This window comes from Argentina anserina, chromosome 2 (genome assembly GCF_933775445.1).
Source record: "Argentina anserina chromosome 2, drPotAnse1.1, whole genome shotgun sequence".
NCBI classification, from domain to species: Eukaryota; Viridiplantae; Streptophyta; class Magnoliopsida; order Rosales; family Rosaceae; genus Argentina; species Argentina anserina.
Genome location: NC_065873.1, coordinates 19,278,813 through 19,302,344, shown reverse-complemented (window position 1 = coordinate 19,302,344; position 23,532 = coordinate 19,278,813). Strand labels below are relative to the sequence as shown.

General features: G+C 36.6%; 1 protein-coding gene across 2 annotated transcripts; it reads left to right on the top strand.

The window, feature by feature from the left end:
- The first annotated feature begins 749 nt into the window (after window positions 1-749).
- LOC126785176 (1-aminocyclopropane-1-carboxylate oxidase homolog 1-like) lies at window positions 750-22,798 on the top strand. 2 transcript variants are annotated; one of them, XM_050510788.1, is made up of 3 exons: window positions 750-2,122; window positions 21,884-22,008; window positions 22,179-22,798. In XM_050510788.1, exons 1-3 carry the CDS (start codon window positions 1,709-1,711, stop codon window positions 22,756-22,758), a joined length of 1,119 nt encoding a protein of 372 aa, XP_050366745.1. In that variant the 5' UTR covers window positions 750-1,708; the 3' UTR covers window positions 22,759-22,798. The 2 variants fall into 2 exon arrangements, with proteins under 2 accessions (XP_050366745.1, XP_050366746.1); XM_050510789.1 differs by lacking the exon at window positions 750-2,122 and having other exon boundaries at window positions 21,399-22,008.
- Window positions 22,799-23,532: the final 734 nt, after the last annotated feature.

Sequence of the window (23,532 nt, the reverse complement as noted above, 5' to 3'; positions counted from 1 at the left end):
AGTTAAGCATAGTACTGTAAGAATCATTCTTGCTCTTACAGCCATGAACAAGTGGGATCTTAGACAACTAGATGTGAAGAATGTTTTTCTTCATGGTGATCTCAAGGAGGAGGTATATATGCAACAGCCTCAAGGATATGTTGATCCTAAATATCCTAATCATATTTGTCTTTCGAAGAAATCTCTTTATGGTCTCAAACAAGCTCCTAGAGCATGGAATACAAAATTTACTTATTTTCTTCTAGCTCTTGGTTTTTGTTTCTCTCACTTAGATCCAAGCTTATTCATCAGAAAGTCAAACAAAGGAATTGTAGTGTTGCTTTTATATGTTGATGACATAATTGTTACTGGTTCAGATCAGTGTGGAATTAATGAAGTCATTGCAGAGCTAAGTTCAATATTTGACATGAAGGATTTAGGTCCTTCATCTTACCTTTTGGGAATCAATGTTTAATATAAAAAGTCTGGTATTTTTATGTCACAAGAAAAATATGCCAAATATCTTATTGCTAGAGCTAGTTTGGATAGTTGTAAAGAGTGTAAAACTCCCTGCCTTCCTCATGTTCAAATGCTCAAGTCTGATGGTACTCCTCTTGCTAATCCTGCACATTATAGAAGCATAGTTGGTGCACTTCAGTATTTGACTTTTACAAGACCTGACATTGCTTATGCAGTTTACACAGCGTGTCAATTCATGGCATCTCCCACTGATATACATTATGCTGTAGTGAAGAGAATTCTCACACTGATATACATTATGTTGTAGTGAAGAGAATTCTCAGATACATTCAAGGTTCTTTGTCTTTTGGTTTGTTTTATAAGTATGGCAATAGTGCTTGTTATATCAATGCTTTTTGTGATGCTGACTGGGCTGGAGAAATCAACCATAGAAGATCTACTACGGGTTTTATTGTTTATTTTGGGAGTTGTCCAATTTCGTGGCAATCTAAAAAGCAGGGTTCAGTTTCTAGAAACTCAACAGAAGCTGAGTATAGGGTTCTTGCTAATACAGCTGGTGAGATTTTTTGGATAGGCCACATTTGTGTGATCTTCATGTTTGTGTCCTTTCTCCTCCTCTCCTAAAATGTGACAATCTTTCAGCCCTTGCTCTTTGTGCTAATCCAGTCTTTCACTCTCAGATTAAACACCTTGATAATGATTTCCACTTTGTGAGAGAGAGGGTTCAAAAGCAAGATTTGCTTCTTCAGTATGTGCCTACAGATCAGCAAACTGCAGATGTGCTAACCAAGCGTTTACATAGTCCAGTTTTCAGAGCTCATTGCAACAATCTTAGCCTTGTTACCAATGTTGAAATTGAGGGAGAGTGTTGACCAGTCAAATATTTATGCAGTTTTTGTGCTGTTGAGTTGGATATTATCTTAGTTTTTATTTGTTGCATTTGCCTTTTATTTTAGTAATGTAATAAACAGTAAGGGTTTGTCCTACTATAAATACTGATCTGTTGCTTGGTATTAAATACGCTGAATTCTTTTCATCAATTACAGAGAAACTTCTCCAGGTTTTCTCTTTCTTTTCTCTCTTTGATTTCAGCCATAGTTATTGCTTAAAGCTTTACTTGATCACTATGAGTGCAATGTTATCAACTATCAAATCCATAAATGAGTTTCTTACACACAATTACTGCAGAATTTCCTTTTTTTATTGCAGTTTGTAGTCCTTACAATGTCGTGTCAATATTTCCTAGATCATGAAACTAACCTCTAAATCAATCGAGATGGAAGCTTTGGATCATGGTGAGGCTGAGAAGATGGTGAAAGAGTTCGACGAAACCAAAGCTGGTGTCAAAGGAATTGTCGACTCTGGAGTTACCAAGATCCCAAGAATGTTCGTACACCCTCCAGAGGAGTCGCATCAAATCAACAAGGATCATGATCTTCGAGTTCCGACGATTGATCTCAGGGGTCTTGATCAGAACACCGAAAGGCGAAAGCAAGTCATCAGTGAGATAAGCAAAGCAGCTGGAGCGTGGGGCTTCTTTCAGATAGTGAACCATGGAGTTCCACTTGATGTTATGGAGGAGGTGCTGAAAAGTGTCCGACGCTTCCACGAGCAACCCCATGAAGCCAAGGCAGACGGGTACTCCCGCGATTATACGAAGAAGGTAATCTACTTCAGCAATGGCGCCTCGAAGGAATTCACTCCAGCGGATTGGAGGGACACGTTATCATGCAACTGCCAGTTCCTAGAAGATGAAAGCAACTTCTATTGGTAAAGTGACTACCTTTCTCACCTTGCTCGTTCAGGACAATAGTGGTGGCTTGCAAGTGCTACATCAAAATGTTTGGGTTGATGTGCCTCCACTACTCGGAGCTTTGGTAGCAAATATAGGCGACATGATGCAGATCACTAGTAATGATAAATTCAAGAGTGTGGAGCATAGAGTTCTGGCAACAAGGGTTGCGCAGGCCCGAACATCAGTTGCATGTTTCTTCAGTTTTGAGGACAAGCTCACACCATTCGGGCCACTAAAGGAGCTCGTATCTCCGATACATTCCCCAATATACAGGGACAATATGAGGTTTGTTGAGTACATTGCCTATTATATGCAAAAGAGACCTGATGGAAACTCTGCAATTCCTCATTTTAGACTCGTAAAGTGATTTACCATTCTGCTTTCAAGTAATAATGTGATTTCGATTCTATGGATGCATGTATTCTGTAACTTTGGCAATTTGGAGACTGCTCAGGTTCGTGTCAAAAATTGGAGTGTTACCTTTGGGTTAACATGTATCATGTATGAACCCAATTGCGTTTTCTTTATTGCATCATTTATTTTTCAATAATATGGGGGTGGTACGGAGGTTATATGCCTATTCACTTAAAAATTAATGTATCAGGAAGTAAAAGCTGAGCTGTCATGAAAATGCTGCTCAAGGTGTTTAAAGTTTCAGAAGTATGCAGTTGGATTCGGTTACTGTGCAGCGCTGTACCATATGCAGCGGGTACTGTTCACATTTTTTTTACCCTAGGTACTATTTAGGTAAAAAAAATTGACGGAGCATGGTGGGCCTTGATTTGTGAGTTTGTTTATTTACGTACTACAAATATATAAATTCATCCTATACTCGAAGGTAAACAGTTATCTTTTTATCATTATAGCAATTGCAATAGCCTCTAGACTTGAATTATTAGCGTTTGCTAAAATTTCCCAGAAAGAACTTCAAGAAGAAAAAGAACAATATAAAAAGTTAATCAAATATAGAAATAACCTTCCTAGAAATACAAAAAAATATTGGGATATTATATATAGAATTCAACGTAGAATTTACGAATTTGAAGAAAATATTAAAGTTTTTCGAGAAGTCTTCGAAAAAGATCAAAAACCCTTTGATTTTTTGAGCATCGGTTAGACCCGCCGTAGCTGGTATCAGACCCTACTTAGCTCAAAAGCAGGTAGGCTAAAAGCCTTATGCCACAAAGTTGGCTTCTCTCAACTAACAAGAGGGAATCCAAACCAAAAAATTATCAGGCATTTTGTATTACAAAAAATTCTGATAAGTGGAAAAAGTGTTTTCATTCAAGACATATCCAAGAAGATCAATACTCGATAGAGTATGTCTGCAGAATATTGAATACACTCTATGACGAATTCTCTCATCTTCAACGAGAGATAGGAGTTGAAGAACTTGATCCAACTCGGCCAAGTTTGATAGAATTCCTAAACCATTTATCTAGCAACAAGGCTGTAGAAAAGCTGCTTGAACAACTTGAGAGATTTCATCTCAAGATCAATCAATGAAGAAGTAATCACCAGAATTGGAAGGCTTGAAGTAAAACTTGACTACCTCAAAGAAAAGCAATATCTGCTAGACATAGAAAAGAAGTTAGTAAGAACAGAAACCCTTACTAATAACATTCAAGAGCAAGCAGTTGAACTAAGAAAAATCCAAGAAATTCTGAAGAAGTAGTTAGAAGCCCTTATCGTCCGAATAGGATGAATCAAAGGGTTGAGGTAAAAGTCAGGGAGAGAGATAAAGAAGCAAAAAGCTTATATCTTCCTACTTCAGAAGCCCTTGCTGAAAACCTGAAAGCAATAATTCATCAGCAAAATTATAATATTACATATCTTCAAGAAATAGGTATGGAGATGGAGGAACAATTCAGAGAGTTAAATCTTAAACTCTCTCATTTACAAAAAAACATAGAAAAAATGAAAGCTGAAGCTGGAACAGAGAAAATCGATGAAGAACAACTAGCTCGAAATGTAGCTAGCAAGGTGATCTTACCTTCCTACCCAGGAGAAGAAAGCAACTTTAAGTTTAGTGAACCTAAACTTCTTACCTGGAAATCCCCTAGTTTCACTGAGAAAAGGAACATGAAAATGTTAAGCAGAGTATTCAGCAAAAGGAGCACAATTCCTGTACAACTTATCAATGCTCAAGAAATTTGAGTATAATGAAATAGAGTCAAGTGTACGGGAGGCCACAGTTCCTAAATTCAGACTCAGTGAAATTTATAAGAGAGGATCTTTCCTTCTTGATTCTCACAGGTTCAAGATTCTTGAACTAACCATTCCGGCAACCGGCGAAGAAACTGACATAAGATTGATAACTCAGAAAGAAGTAAGTGAAGCAATTCGAAGAAGTTATTCATACATGCACATTGGAGCGGTTCAAGTCGGAATAAAACTTCTAGCCAGAGATGGAATCGATTGCTCTGTCTTATGTCTCATGCAAGATGATAGGATAACAGACTTCAAGAAAAGCCTGTTAGGAACGATAGAAGCCTCTCTATATAATCAGGTTGCCTATTTCAATGTTTTTCCAAACTTCACTACGCACCTTAGAGATGCACCACACTGTCTCAGGTTGAGAATCAAGACAGACGGGATTTCTATGAAAAAAGGAATGATGGAGCTTGCCATAGATTACCGCATCTATTATAAGCTCATGAGCTCAAATGTAGCCCCAAACACTAAATTCCTTAATAGTCCCGGAATCACTACATCCATCCTCACCAATCCAAGAAATCATACCGAGCAGAAACATATTACAAAATGGAATGAGGTGACATTTCCACGAGAATGGAATCTGACTCCTCCAGTCAAGCAAATTGAGAATACTAAAGCATCAATCTATGAAGACATGGGAGGAAAAATAAGCCTGCAATTCCATAGAAATTCGTTTGCCAGTTATGAAGAGGGAAGCACTTCGGGAACAAAGTCATCTACATGCCTTGAAGAATCATTCGAGGAAGAAGATACAAAGAGACCAATGAGGATGCTTAAGGCTGAAAAACTCAAGGATCTATATGCAAAGGCAGAAAGGTGTGAGTCAACAGAAGAATTAGAAGAAATCTTGCAAAAGATCTCACAGCTCGAGATAAGAAGAAAACCAAGAAGGAAGATTCTTCCATATCAAGAGGCTAAACCAGAATCTGGTGAATCCTCTAACATGGATACAAAAAATATGAATACTGCAAATCCCCCTCAAGGAAGTACAGTAGTTCAGAATATCACAAACTACCCTACTAAGATCATTAGAGAAAATAAAATTAAACTTCCTAAGGGATTAATAGCCCCAACGGGAAAACCTGGAGAAATGAGTTCTCAAAAGTTCATTCCTACTGAACCAAAGTGGGGACAGTCGGTATCCAAAATAGGAGTATATCTCGATCTAGACCAAGTTGGAGACAAAAGAAAAGTCATTAACAACTAGGTGGCTAGCTTGAGATTAACTCAAGCCTTGATATTATCAAAATATGAATACTCTAAAGCACATGCCTATTACGAGTCAACACTGACTGGAATTGTCCAAAAGTGGTATCAATCCTTCAAGAGGAGCACCCAGTGGCCTGATTGGGAGACCAAGTTGGCCCAAACCAACAACCCACTTGATTTTGCATGTCCGATATATGCACAATTTTGCGGAGATATAACGGGACATAGTGAGCAGGCAAAGGAAAGGGCCAAGGTAAACATTCAAAAATTAAGTATCTTCAACATGAGATACTTTGAGGAGTATACCAATGAGTTCCAGAATTACTATTGCACGATCGGAGACATAGATAACGAAGATCTGGTAAGAACCTATTACAGAAAACTACCAGAACATTGGAACGATGCAGTAGCACAGTCGATAGAAGAAAATCCCTTAACATTTTTTACAGTCGGAGGGATTGCAGAAAGAGTTAGGGATCTCCTAAGAAGGCAATGGGTAGAGAACAGGAAATCTAAAACTGCGAAGAAACAACTCAGAGGAGTAGAAAACATGTGTCCCAAGATATTGGAGACTCTTACGCAGTGGGGATGTCACACTGAAAGAAAATACAAAAAGAAGTTCTCGAACAACAAAGGTGGAAAGAAAACGTTTTCCTCAAACAAGAAGTACAATTTTTTAAAAAGCTTCAAAAGAATATCTAAAGATGGAAAAGGAAAATTTGATTCTCGAAAAAGATTTTTCAAGAGAAAGAAAACCAATCCTGGTTCTACAAGATATGTTAAGAAATGCAGATGTTGGTTGTGCAAATAGAAGGACATTATGCAAATGAGTGTCCAAAAAAAGATAAAAGAACATCAAGAGCTCTAATTGAAGAATATGAAGAAGCAATTGAGTATACAAACTTAAAAGGATTCGAAATAGTATATTCTGATGAAGAGAATGATTCTATATATTCTCTTGAGTACCCATCAGGAGATGAGTTCGAAGAAGCCTCTTCCGAAAGTACAGAAGAAGAAGAAGATAGCAGTAAAAGATATCGTCCTATCTTTGTGTTGCAGTTTCTCAATTGGAAACAAGATACCCCTGATATTATCAGTGGTTTCTATCCCAATCCAGGAAAATTCACTTATGATTTCTGTAAGCTCGCAGAAAATGAACTGATTCCAATGTATTGTGAAAGCACAGGAGAAACGTATCATCAGGAATGCTTTGTAGCAGAATTAAGGAGAAGAACAGGAGAAAAATAAGCTCATATTCTTATAGAATAAGAATACACAGAGTTATATGATTCAATAGAACAAAAGGAAGAATTAACAAAAGCAAAGCTCGAAGAAGACCTGAGAAGGGTAAAGGTAGTAACTTCATTAAGTCAGAAGAAAGAATTAACAGAATCTGTTAATACCAACAAGGGATAGAAGATCATTCTAGCAAAAACCATCATCTCACCAGAGAACCTATCATTGAAAGGATTAACCATTTCATGGAGTTGCTAACCGAAGGAAAAAAGGAAGAACATGTCAAGCAAGTTCAGACTAGTAGATTTAGCAACTACATTACCATAGGACTAAAGTTTCCCAAATACAAGAAATATCACCTGCATGCATTCGTCGACAGTGGCTCAGGATATACACTTGCCAAGAGATATACCATCCCAGACGACTATTGGGAAAAAGCTCCACGAGCAGTCACGAGAGTCGCTATGGGAGAACATGATATCATCATGAACACTATGGCGTGAAATGTTAACATTTCCCTAGGTGGCGGAAACTTTATATGCAAGATTATCTGGCAATGTGAAAGCCAAGGAGCTGATGTGTTGATAGGAAATGATTTCCTTCTCCAACAAACTGTGATTCAAAATCCACAAATGATCGGGTTTGAGAAGAACCGTAAGTTTTTCTGGGAATCTCGTCTTGCAGAAGCAGTAAGTGTCACCGGAAAAGGATTTACTGATTAATATCAGAGGTCGTCAGCAAAGAGTGGTGATTATAAGTCCATTTTGGAACCCATTTTGTTGCTAAAATATCATATAAAAAATCACAGTGAGATAGTGTCAAATATGGACTCAGAAGACTCTGAGCTAGGAGAAGCGTTCAATCTTCTTGAAAATGAATCTGATTCAGATTCACTAGAAATAGAATGCTCAGATGGAGAAGAGGAATATATCAGAGAGCATAACATGAAGGTATATGCTAATAAAGTTGAGCAAAAGAGGGTGCCAATTATGGTGGAAATAGAGAATTTGTTAAAACCAGTAATCAGTGAAGATCCTCAACTATATTGGGATAAAGATCCAGTATATTGCCCGCTTAAGATGCATGATGCCAACGCCATATGTCATGTCAAAGCCATCCCTCATTATAGGGAAGAAGATATGAAAGAGATGGAAAGTCAGATTCAGGAACTACTTGAGAAAAGGTTAATCAGACCTTCAAACAGTCCGCATCATGCTACAGCTTTTCTAGTAAGAAACTATGCGGAACAAGTTAGGGGAAAAGCTAAAATGGTCATTGATTACAGAGATGTTAATAAAAAGACCGTAAAAAATAGTTATCAGATAGCTTAAGTGAGGGTCCTTATAAATCGTCAAATAGGGCTGGGCGCGGGTTCGGCCCGGGCTTTTTTTTTCAGGGCTCGGGCCCGGCCCGGTTGTAGTGTGATGGGCCAGGCTTTGTTCTTAAAAAATCAGGACCCGGGTAAAACCCGGACCGGTAACATCCGGGCCGAGCCCGCCCGGTTTTCCGGGCCTAACTCTATTTTTGGCTGGTTGGCGGCGAATCGGCTGTGCGAGGCGACGACAATGAGAATCATGGAATTGGAATTAGTTAAGTTTAGAGATATTTGGTTATGTTCCAGTGTCATTGTATATATTCTATAAGTTTAGGATCACTTATGAAAGCCAATTACATAATAACACCTAATGTCCCGGGTTTTTTTTTGTTTAAAGATTTGAAGGCCTGGGACCGGCCCGGATATAACAAAGCCCGGCCCGTTTATCACATGACAACATATGAGCCCGGAAAAAAGCCCGGCCCACCCAGACGGGCCCGTCGGTCCGGTCCGGGTTTTTTTTCTTCTTCGGGCTTTTTGCCCAGACCTAGTCTCAAAGGAGCAAAAATTTTCTCCAAGTTTGATGCTAAATCAGGATTTTGGCAAGTAAAAATGCACCCGGATTCCATAGCCCTGACGGCTTTTGGAACACCACAAGGGCATTACGAATGGCTAGTTATGCCATTTGGTCTCAAGCAAGCTCCTTCTATTTTCCAAAGGAAGATGAACAACATTTTTAAGCCCTATTCAGACTTCTGCATAGTTTATATAGACGACATCTTAGTCTTCTTAAGAACTATGAATGAACATCCGTTGAAGGCTGCTGCTTTGCCAAAAAACAGAATGACCCCTTTTAAGGGAAAAAGGGTTGAAGTCACTGGTAAGAAAAATTTTCATGGCTCTCCTTCGAAGATATTCAAAGAACCAGTATTCAAGACGGAGAAGCTATTGGCTTTCAAGCATAAGATTGTTATGGATAATGTTCTACATGCTTTCTATGAGGAAGACGAAGAACATCTGTTGAAAAGTCTCAATGCCTTGATAGAGGAATTGTATGGAGTCCATGCAAAAGAAAAAAAAAAGAAAAAAAAATTCGAATGAAGGAGGTGCAATGATCAAGTATGTAGAAGGTCCTGAAAGCGCGTGAGTCCCTATTTCAGCCCAAAAGGAATTAGCCTGGTGGGAATTTCACTATAAAATCGGAGATGGTAAAATGCTGCCTTCAACTTTAGCAATAGTTTATGGCCCATATTATGGGAGATATCTTGTAAATGTTCAAGCCGAACACCCTCAGAAGCAAAAGCTATGGCTCATTGAGAATGGTTTTGTGCACAATCTTTGAACTAAGTCAAACAAGGACCTAGAAAGTCTTCTAGATATCATAACTCAGGTAGTGAGGAACATTCGTCATGATGGATGCATCTTGAGACTAAAATTCATTTCTACCCCTCCGGAATGGGAAGTGGTGGATGAACGCAGAAGCTACATTTCTCCATATCATTATGTGAGAATTATTTAGGGACCGATCAAGAGTTCAGAAAGTTCAGAGAAAAATGGCAATCCCAACAATAGCATTCCATGGATGAAAGCCATGGCCATAATGTGCATCAAAAACATGGTTCGAAGAGATTATGAGTCCAGTCTTTTAGCCAGCGGAGAAAAAATCATCGTCACATGCTACAATCATCCTCTACCAGATGCCTGTGATTTCTTCTCTGCCATTATGAGAAACGAAATAGATGGAACTCCAGAGACAACTACATGGCCAAAAAAGGTAGATAAAGAAAAAGGATACATGATTCCTTATCCTTTTCCCTACGACTCAGATCTGGATGAAAAAGAAGACATAGAGCAAGAAAGTGACCACGAAGGCCAAGATTCTTTGGTAGATTATGACTGTGCAGATGAAGAATATTACAATATCATAAACATGATGGAAAAGTGAGATGCCGACGCATCCAAACAAAGAACGAGAAGCTGCCGACACATCCAAACAATAAAAACGTCTCTTTCTGCTTTTGTGAAATAGTTTGCCGACGCATAAGGACAACTAGCTTTTAAAAAGAAGAAGATTCTTTGTCGAAGTTTGGCCTGAAGCTTGAAGTCTGAGCTCTATATAAGGAGAATGAACTTCTTTGGGAAGGCAGAAGTTGAGAGGAAGAAAAAAATAAGAAGACTATAGTATAAGATTCAAAGAGTGTCGTTCTACTAAAGGTTCTAAAAATAAAAGAAATAGATAGTTTGAGCGTGAATGTGAGTGTGTTATAGTTGTGTAAAATCTTTCTGCTGTATAAATCCGGTGTGGAGTGCATTTTTCAAGTAAGTTTGTATTTTAAATATGAATAGCTAAACAACTGTAACTGTTTACCTAAGAGGAAGGCTCTGAGTTTTATATTTGTAGTTATGTTGAATAAATAAACTCTATCTGGTGCCCTAAAATCCGTCGCAAAAAAAAATATTTATTTTTACTTAGATTTTTCTAGCGCTGCATATGAGTAGTTAATTTTATTTCATATGTGTTTATTATGCTCTATTAGAACCCAGTTTTGCTTTCTATGACAGCAGTGATTCCGCCAAAAATAACCGTTTAGACAAAGAGGTCATTTAGGTAATATTGGCATGTTGAAGGCTAATTCCTAGGAAAAACAAAATAAGTTTAAAATAAGAGTAGTAATAAAATTTTACTATCTAGTTTTTACATTTTTCATGTTACTGTGCATAAGTACTGTTCACTACTGTTCATAGACACTACTCACGCTACATTATATGCAACGCTGTATTATAGATTTTTCCTAATGGGTTTCACCTTTGTGAATTATTATAGCAACGAACAAGACTAGCAAAAAAATCTTCACACTGATTTTATTACTCAATTGAGATACAAACTAACACAATTAACTGTGTGAAATGAGTATACGTGGGTCCACACATAATCTCTAGACTAACAATACACAAAAAAATCAGTGTGTGATAAGAATACAAATAAAAATCAATGTGTGTTATAATAAAAATACACACAAAAATCAGTGTGTTATAAGAATACATACAAAAATTAGTGTTATATAAAAATACATACAATCATTTTGGCATAAAATTAAAACAGCCGCGCGCTGGTATTTTTTCGGTAAAGACCATAAGAAAGAGAGATTTTTTCTTTCGTTGAAGATCACCTGATGCCGATCCCAAATTCCAGTTATGATCGGTAGATCCGGATCTCAGGAATAGGGCTCCGAGTACGATAGCAAATTCAACCCCCAGACCCAAATAACATTCAATTGCGTCGCATGTATCTAAGATCTGCTCTCTCGACTATCGGGAGTTAGGAATCCTAACTCATAATCCAAAACAGAAACAAAAAAGAACAAGCCAAAATTCTAGAGAAAGGTCTCATTTACGCAATAACAAGGGTGAAGAACTGAAGATTGAATTCATAGGATGAGCCATCAAATTAAGAAAGGAAGACATACCACCTCGTCGAATTCTCACACGAAATCGAGCCCAGTCAGTGCGATTCGATCATCAGCGATTCAACCAAACGCAATCTCAAGGAATACAGTTTCTTACCCTCATAAATCAGTCTAGCGGAAATGCTTCAAGCTCCTAAATTCAGCTCCTAACCTTGAAGCCAAAACCATGAAATTCAGTTCCTAATTGGGTCGATTCAACAATTCAGACGAAACCCAAAACAAAGGTTAATAAACGGATCGAAACCCATCTCGTGTCTGTGGGGGATTCATAAACTGAAAAATTATGAGTTAGGACTTAGGAATCGTTAAATTTGTTTCTTTAGTTAATTGGGGCTGGAACACGATTTTTTATAGAAGAAACCAAATAGAGTACATTATTGTTTCCATAGTTTACTATGTTTCTCGATTAGATTTGACATATGATTACTCACAAAACGGATAAAGATCACATAGTCATTGCTAATTCGAATGGGCAGTTTCCATACTTCCTTTTTTGAATATTGTCGAATGGACGATTTCCATACTTCCCTTTTTTTAATATTGCAGAAACATTTGAAGTACTAGATGACTGGAAGAAGGCTTATGAATAAGATATTGGTGAATAGGTTTATAACTTACATAAGATTAGAACTGATTATATCATTTACAGATAATGCACTTGCATAAACTGATATATATATTTACATTGCATTCATGGCTTTTTTCTTTTGATTCTGAATTGTATGGGATTCTGTTGCTTGTAAATGACAATTATTATGTTTGAATGTTTCAGTGGGAAATTTGGTCTTCACAGACATGGCAAATGCTATAACTAAAGGGAATATCATGGTGAGAGTTTGTTTTTCCTCAAATACTAATGTCCCCACCTTTTCAGTAATTTGTTTTTCTAATTTTCAGTTGATTATAGCATATGTAGTGTATTATTTCATAGTAAATGTTAAATTCAAGGGTGACCGTCTGCACAAGCACACATTTGTCTGCTTATCTGTTATTCTACTATCAAAATTCTGTATCCAAGTTATACTTCTCATATATAATCTCAAGAACTAGAATTCTAGTCCAAGTCAGGAAGGTATCAATTTATGACATCACCGAAGGAGGAACAAGAGATTGGGTTGGAGGCTTCCTTTTTTACCACTGGACAACAAGCTAATGAAGTTGTTCAAGACCAGTTATCAACATTCAGTTTCATTACTTTAAAAAAGACTTGAATAGGATTCCTATAGTTTCATTACTCAGTTTCTGCTGAATTTGAGCTTCATAATGTGTCCTAATATTGGTCTAATTAGAGTTCTCATACTTTGCAGGTACTTGAGAATGAGGCTACTCCAGCTGGAAGTGTTATACGGTTCTGAAGAATGTTTTTCAGTATTTCAAGTTTATGACTTAGATTAGATTTCTTGAGGTAGATTTCTGTGAATTTGTTGTTTGTCATTGTGAAATTTTCCATGTGTAACTGTTACTCTAAATTATAATTAAAAGGTAATCATTTCCTTAAAGCCTCAAATTGATTTTATTCTTGGATAAGAAATTGGGTTTCAATAGTGATAGAGATATATGAGTATGGTAATATATAATAGGCCAATATTGATATTTTTTTTAAATCTATTATAACTACTCACACTGATATCATTATGTATTGTAGTATGACACACAAATATCAGTGTGAATAAAAAATTTTATTCACACTGAAAACCTGTTGGACAAATTGAGTATGATCGTGGATATTCATGGGGTCCACGTCAATAATTTGCACGGGCTTTAAGATCTGTGTCTAATAGCTATTAGCCCCTCCTCTAAAGTACACCGATAGATATTTCGTATGCGCACCATACCTAATAGCTTTCTGATAATGATATCCGTGTGAAATACCTTCAATTCTCACTGATTAAAATCAGTGTGAGAACTCTTTTTGCTAGTAGTGGAAGATTTGTAGAGTGTGTGGAATACTTCAGCTCTTAAATGATAATCATCCTACTTGATCGTTCAATACATATGGTTTGTCATATATATCGAAAGACCAACATTAAAATTAATTCATTTCTCGACTTTTTTCATATATAAATATTCATACTAATTGAAAAGTAACATGTCTTTTTTCATTTCATTGGCTTCTAAAATGGGATACACAACAACTATGGAAGCCAATTAATGAACAAAATAGCCAAGTTGCATTTCATTGATTTCATATTTCAGAACGACTTGGGTCATATATATTGAAGTGGGAGTAAAACGGTTGTCCTTAAGCCTTGATTAATAAGATTACGGTGTACAAGAGGATGACATATGTAAACCTTGAACCCCATATTACAATGAGCATAAAGAGGACATAATGAATGATGTTCTCCTTGGTGAACGGTGAACTGCATGCTTCGGGTGCAATTTACCAGTTTCCTGAACTTGGTTGAGTTGGTTCAGCCCTTCTGCCTTATAGCGGTTCAATACTGAAGCATGACAGTCATCCAAAGAAATATTGGTCTCAATGAGTTCTCACTGCCACTTATCTCATTAATAGTTTGCCTAGCAGAGTTTTAAAATCAAAATCTCCACTTGAAGTTCTAAAGGGCAGAAAATTAGATCTTTCGCATTTGAGAGTTTTTGGTTGTGTCTGTTATGTTCAGATTCAAACTAATGACAAGAGAAAACTTGATCCAAGAGCAGCAACACGCATTATTTTTGGGTACTCAACAACTCAAAAGGGTTACAAATGCTACAACATTGCAACTGGAAAAATAATTGTTTCAAGGGATGTGAAATTTAATGAGTTCATTCCTTAGTTTGCAAGGAAAATTGTTGATGCAGAAGGTTAGGGGGAGTCTTTTGATGACTCATTTCCATTTCCTTATGCTCAAGAGAGTTCTCAGTCTTCTCCTACTACTACTATGAATGATGTTGAGATTGCAAAACCAGATGTTCAAAATCACCAAGAATTTAATACAACAGATTAATTTAATGCATTAGAAGAAAATATTGGCCTCAAAATCCTGCAGTTGTTGTTCAGCCTCAACTTCCAAGAAGAAATCCCATTCGAGATAGGAATCCACATGTAAGATTAAGAGATTATGTTGGTTTTCCAGCCAATTATCCCATGACTGAATATCTTAGCTATCAAAAAGTCTCCAAGTCTCATGTTGCTTTTCTAAGTTCTATTGATAGTGTTACTGAACCACAATGTTTTGATGAAGCAAACAAACATGTAGTTTGAAAACAAGCTATGGCAGAAGAATTGGAGGCTATGGATGATAATGGTACTTGGCAAATTGTGTAGTTACCAGAAGTAAAGAAAGCTGTTGGTGGTAGATGGATTTTTAAAAAAAAATTTAACCTTGATGGCACTGTCGAGAGGTACAAGGCTAAACTTGTTGCTAGGGGATTCACTCAGACTTATGGAGTTGATTACAAATAGATATTTGCTCCAGTTGCCAAGATGAATACAATGAGAGTTCTATTGTCTCTTGCTGTGAATCAAGGCTGGTCTCTACACCAAATGGATGTCAAAAATACTTTTTGCATGGAGAACTTCAAGAAGAAGTATATATGAAGCTACCTCCTGGGCACTTGCGGTCCAATGATCCAAATATGATGTGCAAGCTAAATAAAGCAATTTATGGTCTTAAATAATCCCCAAAGGCCTGGTATGCTAAGTTAAGTTCAGTCTTTGAATAAGTAAATTTCTGTAGAAGTAATGCAAACTCATATTTGTTTGTTAAAAATGGAGACAAGGGTAAGTTGATGGTGCTCATTTATGTTGATGATTTGACTATCACATGTGACAATATTTCTGAGATTAATTCTTTAAAACAAGTTCTCATAAATAAATTTGCTATGAAAGATCTTGGCTCTTTGAAAGTTCTTTCTTGGAATTGAGAGGGCTACTTCAGCAAAAGGATTATTTAAAAAGAAATACATTCTTGATATTTTAACGGAAGGTCATGTGTTGGATTGTAACACATGCAAGAATTCCACTTGATTGCAAGTTGCAGCTTAATAATGAAGGGAAGGTTATTGAGGATAACCGTTTGTATCAGAGGCTGGTTGATAAGTTGATTTATTTTACTATTACCAGACTTGATATATCATATGTTGTTAGCATTGTTAGTTAGTTCATGCATGCACCTACTTTTGTTCATCTTCAAATTGTGAAGCGCATTCTCAAATATCTCAAAGGGTCAGTTGGAAGAGGAATTTTGTTGAGAAAAAATGGCCATTGTGATATTTTGGGTTATGTAGATGCAGATTTGGCCGGAAATTCATTAGATAGAAAAAGCACTATTAGCTTTTGCACATTTGTGGGAGGAAATCTTGTCACTTAGAGAAGTAAGAAGTAGAGTGTGGTTGCTAGATCAAGTGCAAAAGTTGAATACTGTGCCATGGCCTCTGCCACGTATGAACTGGTGTGACTCAAAGGTCTCTTAGCTAACCTAAGAGTCCACATTTCTTCTCCAATTTCTTTGTTCAATGATAATCAAGCGGCAATGCACATTGCTTCGAATCCAGTATTCCATGAGTGCACTAAACATATTAAAGTTGATTGCCACAATATCAAACATCAAGTTAAATCTCAAATGCTTGCTACTAGGTATGTGTCCAGTAAAGATTAATTAGCTTATATATTCACAAAGTCTCTCACTACTGCACATTTCCAGAAAATTTTAGACAAGCTTGGATCAATTAATCCTCTTGATTAGCTTGATGGGGAGTATTGAAGCATGTGTATTATGCATCAATTACTGTAGAAGCCATACGGATTTGGTTTTTTTGGCTTATTTAATACTTCACCTAAGTATATGAATATGGCTTGTCAACGGGTCGAGCTGGGCCTTAGTATATTTAAATAAGTGACGGGCCAGGTCGGGTATTTTCATAAATATGAAGATTCAAATCCGCCCATCTAAAGTGGGTCTTACGGGCCGGAGTTGTATTAGAAAAAAAAAATAATACTCTTATTTAAGGGTTTGGAACAATAAAAGAATTATTAGAAAACATTCTAGAAAAGTCACAAATAAATTCTAGTTTCGAAATATTGTCGATCGATATCAGTAGATGTGATCGATATATATATTTAGGTACTCTATAAAATTTTCGTCCATTTTGAATATGGTTTGACCTTCCGTACCTACGGTTAACAAAAAAAGAGATGTTTTGACATAATAAAACCCCATTGACCAGGGATTTACCAAATGAGTTTTCTCGTCGCGACCACGCACGATCGGTGAAAAAATTAGGTGATTTCAAATATGTAAACAATTTTTGGCATTCGCATCTTGGTAATGGATCCTCCATTAGAGCAATTAGTGGTGTTTTTGGTTTACCAGAAATTCCAACGGTTAAAAGAGGTCTGAATTTCATGAAATTTTTACAGGGTCACTAAATATATATACCGATCACATCAGTTGGTGTTGATTGATCCCGAGAATTTTCCTTCATATAGTCGCTTCATAATATGATAGTTTTATTCTAAACCTAATATAAAGGTTATTAGACATTAGTGGACACTTATGCGATCGAAAACTCCAGTTCGAAATATGGTTTATCGACATCAGCAGATATGATCGGTATATATATTTAGGGACCCCGTAAAAATTTCGTCCGTTTTGGACATAGTTTGACCGTTCGTACCTACGGTTAATAACAAAAAGAGGCGTTTTGACGTATTGAAACCTCATTGACCAGGGCTTTACCAAATGGGTTTCCTCAGTGCGATCGTGCACGATAGGTAATAAAAATCAGGAGATATCAGATATGCAAATGGATTTCGACGTTCGCATCTTTGTAATGAGTCCTCCCTTAGGGCACATTAGTGGTGTTTTCGGTTTACCGGAAATTCTGACGGTTAAACAAGGTCCGAATTGGATGAAATTTTTACATAGTCACTAAATATAAGTATAGATCACATCGGCTGATGTTGATTAATCCCGAGAAGTTTCATTCATATAGTCACTTCATAATGCAATAGTTTTATTTTAAACCTAGTATAAAGACTGATACATTAGTGGACACTTCTGCAATTGATAACTCGGGTTCTAAATACGGTCGATCGACACTAGCAGATGTGATCGGTATATATATTTAGGGACCCCGTGGGCTAAATGATGAGTCATGTATATATAGCCCTAAACTAAGTTCGTCCCGCCAAAACTGTTTTCCTTATGTGAATAGTAGAATGTTATAGATAGCATCTAAGAAGTACGGAAGCTTGCCTGCAGTCGCGCTTCAGAAGTGGAAGCGAAGCGGAAGCGGTCGGAAGCGCGATTCCGAGAAAAAGGTGGTTTGGAAGCGATATGGAAGCGCGAGCTTCCAAATTAGAAGCGTCAAATACGCCGGAAGAAAGCGTGGGCAATTTTGTAATATTAATTAAAACCTAATTTCTCTCTTACCTCCCTCCACCCTCCCCTCTTCTTAAATTGAAGTTCAATTTTCTCTCCAGTTTTTAGGTTGCCATTGTTTTTCTGACATTTATATACTTGTGTTTCCAGATTTGGTAAATGTATTTGAAGTATTCTTACCACAGCTTCTGCTGTATCCCAATCCATCAGACCCTTTAAATGGAGAGGCTGCAGCTTTAATGATGCGTGACCGAGCTTCTTATGAACAAAGAGTCAAAGGTATCAATTCTAGTTCTGGTTTCCTGCCCATGCATTATCGTTCTATGATGGTTTCAGATTGTTACTCATCTCACAGTTTTTCATATATAGTATTGACTACAACTTTATAGAATTCATGCTAAATGGACGCTGGTTATTCAAATATGTTTTCAACTGGTTTTAAACCGTCTTTTTTGATTGACAACTGCAGATGTCACTTAATTTAGTTGAGGACCTTGTTATCTGTTATGGTTGTGAAGTATTTCTTTCTTTAGCCTGCAATCATGTAGTATGCATGCCACACAGTATTCTTTCATACATGGCCCATCTTTGAAGAATTCATACTACATGACTTACTGATGTACTTAAGATTGGCTGCGGAAAAACTTCTATCGTAATGTTCTAAAGCAATAATTGTTCTCTACATACAACTAGAACGATGCTCAGAAAACTGTTGATGTTTCAATAATAGAGTAAAAGAACAGGTCCTGTTTTATAAATATTTGCCAACATGAGACCCTTGTCTGAATTACCCCTGATTGAAAATTAGGAACAATGGTCAATGGTCCAAATCCAAAATATCTCCCCTTTCCTTTCTTTTTTTTCAAAGATCTCTTAGGTCCTCATATTTGGTAATATGAGAGTGCTGAGACTTGAGATTCTCTTTTTCTGTTACTGTGTTAAGGTTGAGACTTTTTAAAGTTTTTCCCCCTTAAAACAGAACCAATATAGCGATTTTACAAATTTCTCATGGACCTGCCTGCAGAATAGATGTTATTCTTTTAACTGCCATGAATGAATATCGGATTTAATAGTTAAAGGGTTCCATCTATAGAGGATTCTGATCATTTTCTTGAAGGCATTCAAAATGCATCAGTAAACACCAGCTGTTTCATGTATTGGTTAATAGTTCTTCGTGAAGGCAATAATATATTAGTGCTTTGTATATTGTAAGGTGGAACTTGTAGGATCTTCCAAAGTTACTTGGTTTGATTTTGTTATAAGCATTTTGCCTGGTAGTTCTTGCATGCAATATTTTATTTAGGGGAACCAAAAGCTTTCAAAATTTTCAAAAAGGCAAAGTGAAGGTACGTGCCTTTGCCCATAATCTGATCTCAAATTTTTCTTTTTAGTATGATGATCGACTTTGTGTGCTTGATTAAATTGAGTAGGAGAGTTTTCTATTGCTTGCTTAGTTAACTTTAATGCTGAATGCATGAACATGCTATAGACTGGGGGTTTGCTGCATTGAGTATTATTTTGTTGCAAATATACTGTTGTTTGCGGGGTTTGAAGTAATGTAAACCCATTACCCAATATGTAAATTAGCAGTTCCAATCTTGTGTGTATAATTCTTGTGAAGACATCGTTTTTATATCAAGAACAATGTGAAGCTTATATATATTGTTGTATGTTTCGAGAATTAATAATTTTACAAAGATGAAAGAAAATGGTATGATGTGTGCAAGCCTAAATAAAATAATGAAAGACCACAGATGATGAGAAGTAGTACCGGTTGTATGTTAGTCTATGTTGATGTTGTTTCTTTTTCTTTCTTTTTTCTATAGAAATATGAGCCACCAACCTAGTAGCACTGGTTCTGCATCTGCTGCAAGTATTAATGCCGAACAAGGTGATGTGGAAGCGATTTGCTTGGGCAACCATCTTCATCCTCTTGTTGCGAAATGAACTGGAGTACTTACAAGTTCATACATTTGGCAACAAGAAACAAGATTACTCTAGAAAGAGCAGAAGATTTGGTATATATACATACAAATATTCGCTTTGTATCTAGATGTAGTGACTCTTACAAGGAATGTCCGTTTCACATGTGGGATGTTGGAGGTGATCAATTTGATTCATTGGATGAAACTAATCTTGGAATGCTTGAGTTTGAGGATCTTTCTCTTAATGAACCGACTTTAGAGGCTGTTTTGTTTGATAATGTTCAGGAGAATGTTCATGAGGATGATGTCGTTGATGTATAAGTAGTATTGTCTTTATTTTTATTGAGTTTATTTGGTTGTGTAACAATAACATTGAATTTGCTATGAATCAGATAATGACTTTGAATTTGCTATTTTTTTGTTTTTGTAATATTATATATACAAGTTAATATCTTTAATTATATATTATTTTATTCCGCGCTTCCAAACGCTTCGCTTCCACGTCCCCGCTTCCGATTCCATGCAGCCTAGGATAGCATTCCATTCCGTAAGGTAAATGGGTTATATTTTTTTATTATTTTTTCATTTTCTTCCCAATCTATCCTCATACTTTTTCTAATATTCCAATTATATCCATTTTAATTTTAGTTACATATTAATTTTCTCCATAAATACCATGTTTATTTTTATTTTTTACAAATAACTATTGTATCATCACGAACCTCGCAGTGAGCTTTTTCATATGAGCACAATATTGAATATGATCGAGTTAAATTATTTTAATATATAATAATTACTTATGATTTATAAACGATAATTAACGACCTCTTCAAAACCTTCTCGGGGATGACCTCCGAGCTCGGAAAAAGTAACATACACACTGATGCATAAAAGTAAAATAACTAAATAATACATTAAAATTTAAAAAAAAAATCACTAATCACCGAATGTAGTACTCCTGAAGATCATCATCACCTCTTGATGTGATGAATATGTGTTTATATAGAATTTTCAAAAATGTCCGTTAACTAGCCGTTATAGATATTGACAAAAAAAATAACAGCCGTTTTTTCAATCAGAATTCAAATAATAGCCGTTGTCATCTAAAAACTCTATGTATACCTTACCATTTATACCTTGTGGTGGGAGCTTAAAAACAAAAGGCAAAAAAAATATTAAGGAATATGTTAAAATGGTAAGCCATATATCACTTATACTTTACCAATTTTACCTTATGGTGGGAGATGATTTAGGCCCCATCTCTGTTACACTTAACCCAACCTTGCTTAGGTTTAGTCCACTGCATAATCTGTCAGGGTTGAGTAGCCTCATTAATTAATATTAGCCTTTTTGAAATCATTATACCAACCCAAGCTTGGTAAAGCCGCCTCTGCTGACTATAAGTGAACACATGCATTATTCCAAGTCATTGCTAGCTTTGCTATTCACACAGCCTATATCCATTATTCTATTCGACATACAAGTTGCGGAAGTTTGTATTTCAATCATACATAGATCATCAGAAATTAACCTCTAAATCATTCGAGATGGAAGCTGTGGATCATAGTGAGGCTGAGAAGATGGTGAAAGAGTTCGACGAAACCAAAGCTGGTGTCAAAGGAATTGTCGACTCTGGAGTTACCAAGATCCCAAGAATGTTCGTACACCCTCCAGAGGAGTCGCATCAAATCAACAAGGATCATGATCTTCGAGTTCCGACGATTGATCTCAGGGGTCTTGATCAGAACGCCGAAAGGCGAAAGCAAGTCATCAGTGAGATAAGCAAAGCAGCTGGAGCGTGGGGCTTCTTTCAGATAGTGAACCATGGAGTTCCACTTGATGTTATGGAGGCGGTGCTGAAAAGTGTCCGACGCTTCCACGAGCAACCCCATGAAGCCAAGGCAGACTGGTACTCCCGCGATTATACGAAGAAGGTAATCTACTTCAGCAATGGCGCCTTGAAGGCATCCACTCCAGCGGATTGGAGGGACACGTTATCATGCAACTGCCAGTTCCTAGAAGATGAAAGCAACTTCCAATCGCTGCCTCAAGTCTGCAGGTTCTAAAATTTATTCAGCTCTAAAATATAGCCAGGCTGCCTTTAAGTTCGTTTTGCTATTTTGTTAGCTAAACTTTAGTTAAACAATTATGCATCACACGCATTAATGTACTAATAAGTGTCGTCGAATATTGTAATTTGAATTGAAGCATGTAGTTTCTGTTTTACAGATGTGAAATTGTGGAGTATTATAAGCACCTGAGTAAGCTCCAAGAGAAGCTGTCCGAATTATTGTCTGAAGCTTTAGGCCTAAGCAGTGACTACCTTTCAAGCCTAGGGTGCTTCAAATCATCAACATTATCGTGCCAGTATTACCCAGTTTGCCCGGAGCCCCATTTGACATTAGGTGCAAGTAAGCACTCGGACATCCCCTTTCTCACCTTGCTCGTTCAGGACAATAGTGGTGGCTTGCAAGTGCTACATCAAAATGTTTGGGTTGATGTGCCTCCACTACTCGGAGCTTTGGTAGCAAATATAGGCGACATGATGCAGATCACTAGTAATGATAAGTTCAAGAGTGTGGAGCATAGAGTTCTGGCAACAAGGGTTGCGCAGCCCCGAACATCAGTTGCATGTTTCTTCAGTTTTGAGGACAAGCTCACACCATTCGGGCCACTAAAAGAGCTCGTATCCGAAATCAATCCCCCAATTTACAGGGACAATATCAAGTTTGGTGAGTACATTGCCTATTATATGCAAAAGGGACATGATGGAAACTCTGCAATTCCTCATTTTAGACTCGTAAAGTGATTTACCATTCTGCTTTCAAGTAATAATGTGATTTCGATTCTATGGATGTATTATGTAACTTTGGCAACTCGGAGACTGCTCAGGTTCGTGTCAAAAAATTGGAGTGTATTTTAACATGTATCACGTATGAACCCAATTGCGTTTTCTTTATTGCATCATTTATTTTTCAATAATATAGGTGTGATACGGAGGTCATATGCTAAATGGTGTCTCATGTTTAGACTTTAGTACAGCTTTGGTATTTGTAATAGTAATTTCTGTTAAATTCTGTTAACACCGTTAAGTTTTATTGATGGAGCGTAGTGGGTCCATAATTATGTTTGTTTATTTTATTATTATGCAGCTAAGATCTGACCTCTGTACTCAAAGATAAACAATTATTTTTTATCTGAAATTATTGAATCAGTTTATACTCAACTGGACTATTTAGCATTTTAGAAATTAACTTGTAAATAATTGCAAAAAGAAAAGAAAAAAATTAAGAAAGCTAGAGAGTTTTAGAAATAAGCTTACTAGAACTACTCCAGGATACTGGGACACCATTTATCAAGTACATAGAAGAATATATTCTGTCAGAAGAGATATTGAAACTCTCCAAGAAACTCTAATAGATAACCAAAAACCTCTTAATATTCTGAGTATCGGTTAGATCCGCCTTAGCTGGTATCAGAGTTTGTTTTGCTCAAAAACAAGTGAAGATCAGACTTATGCTATAAAGTTTGCTCATTTTATCCAATAAAAAAGAAGCTAGACTTACAAATTATCAGTCATTTT

Excerpts from the sequence above, each read along its gene's own strand:
- LOC126785176 (XM_050510788.1), top strand. The coding sequence starts at position 1,709 with ATGAAACTAACCTCTAAATCAATCGAGATGGAAGCTTTGGATCATGGT. Across the intron at positions 2,123-21,883 it reads CCCGCGATTATACGAAGAAG|GTAATCTACTTCAGCAATGG; the intron begins GTAATCTACTTC and ends TATACGAAGAAG. Across the intron at positions 22,009-22,178 it reads TCGCTGCCTCAAGTCTGCAG|ATGTGAAATTGTGGAGTATT; the intron begins GTTCTAAAATTT and ends TCTGTTTTACAG.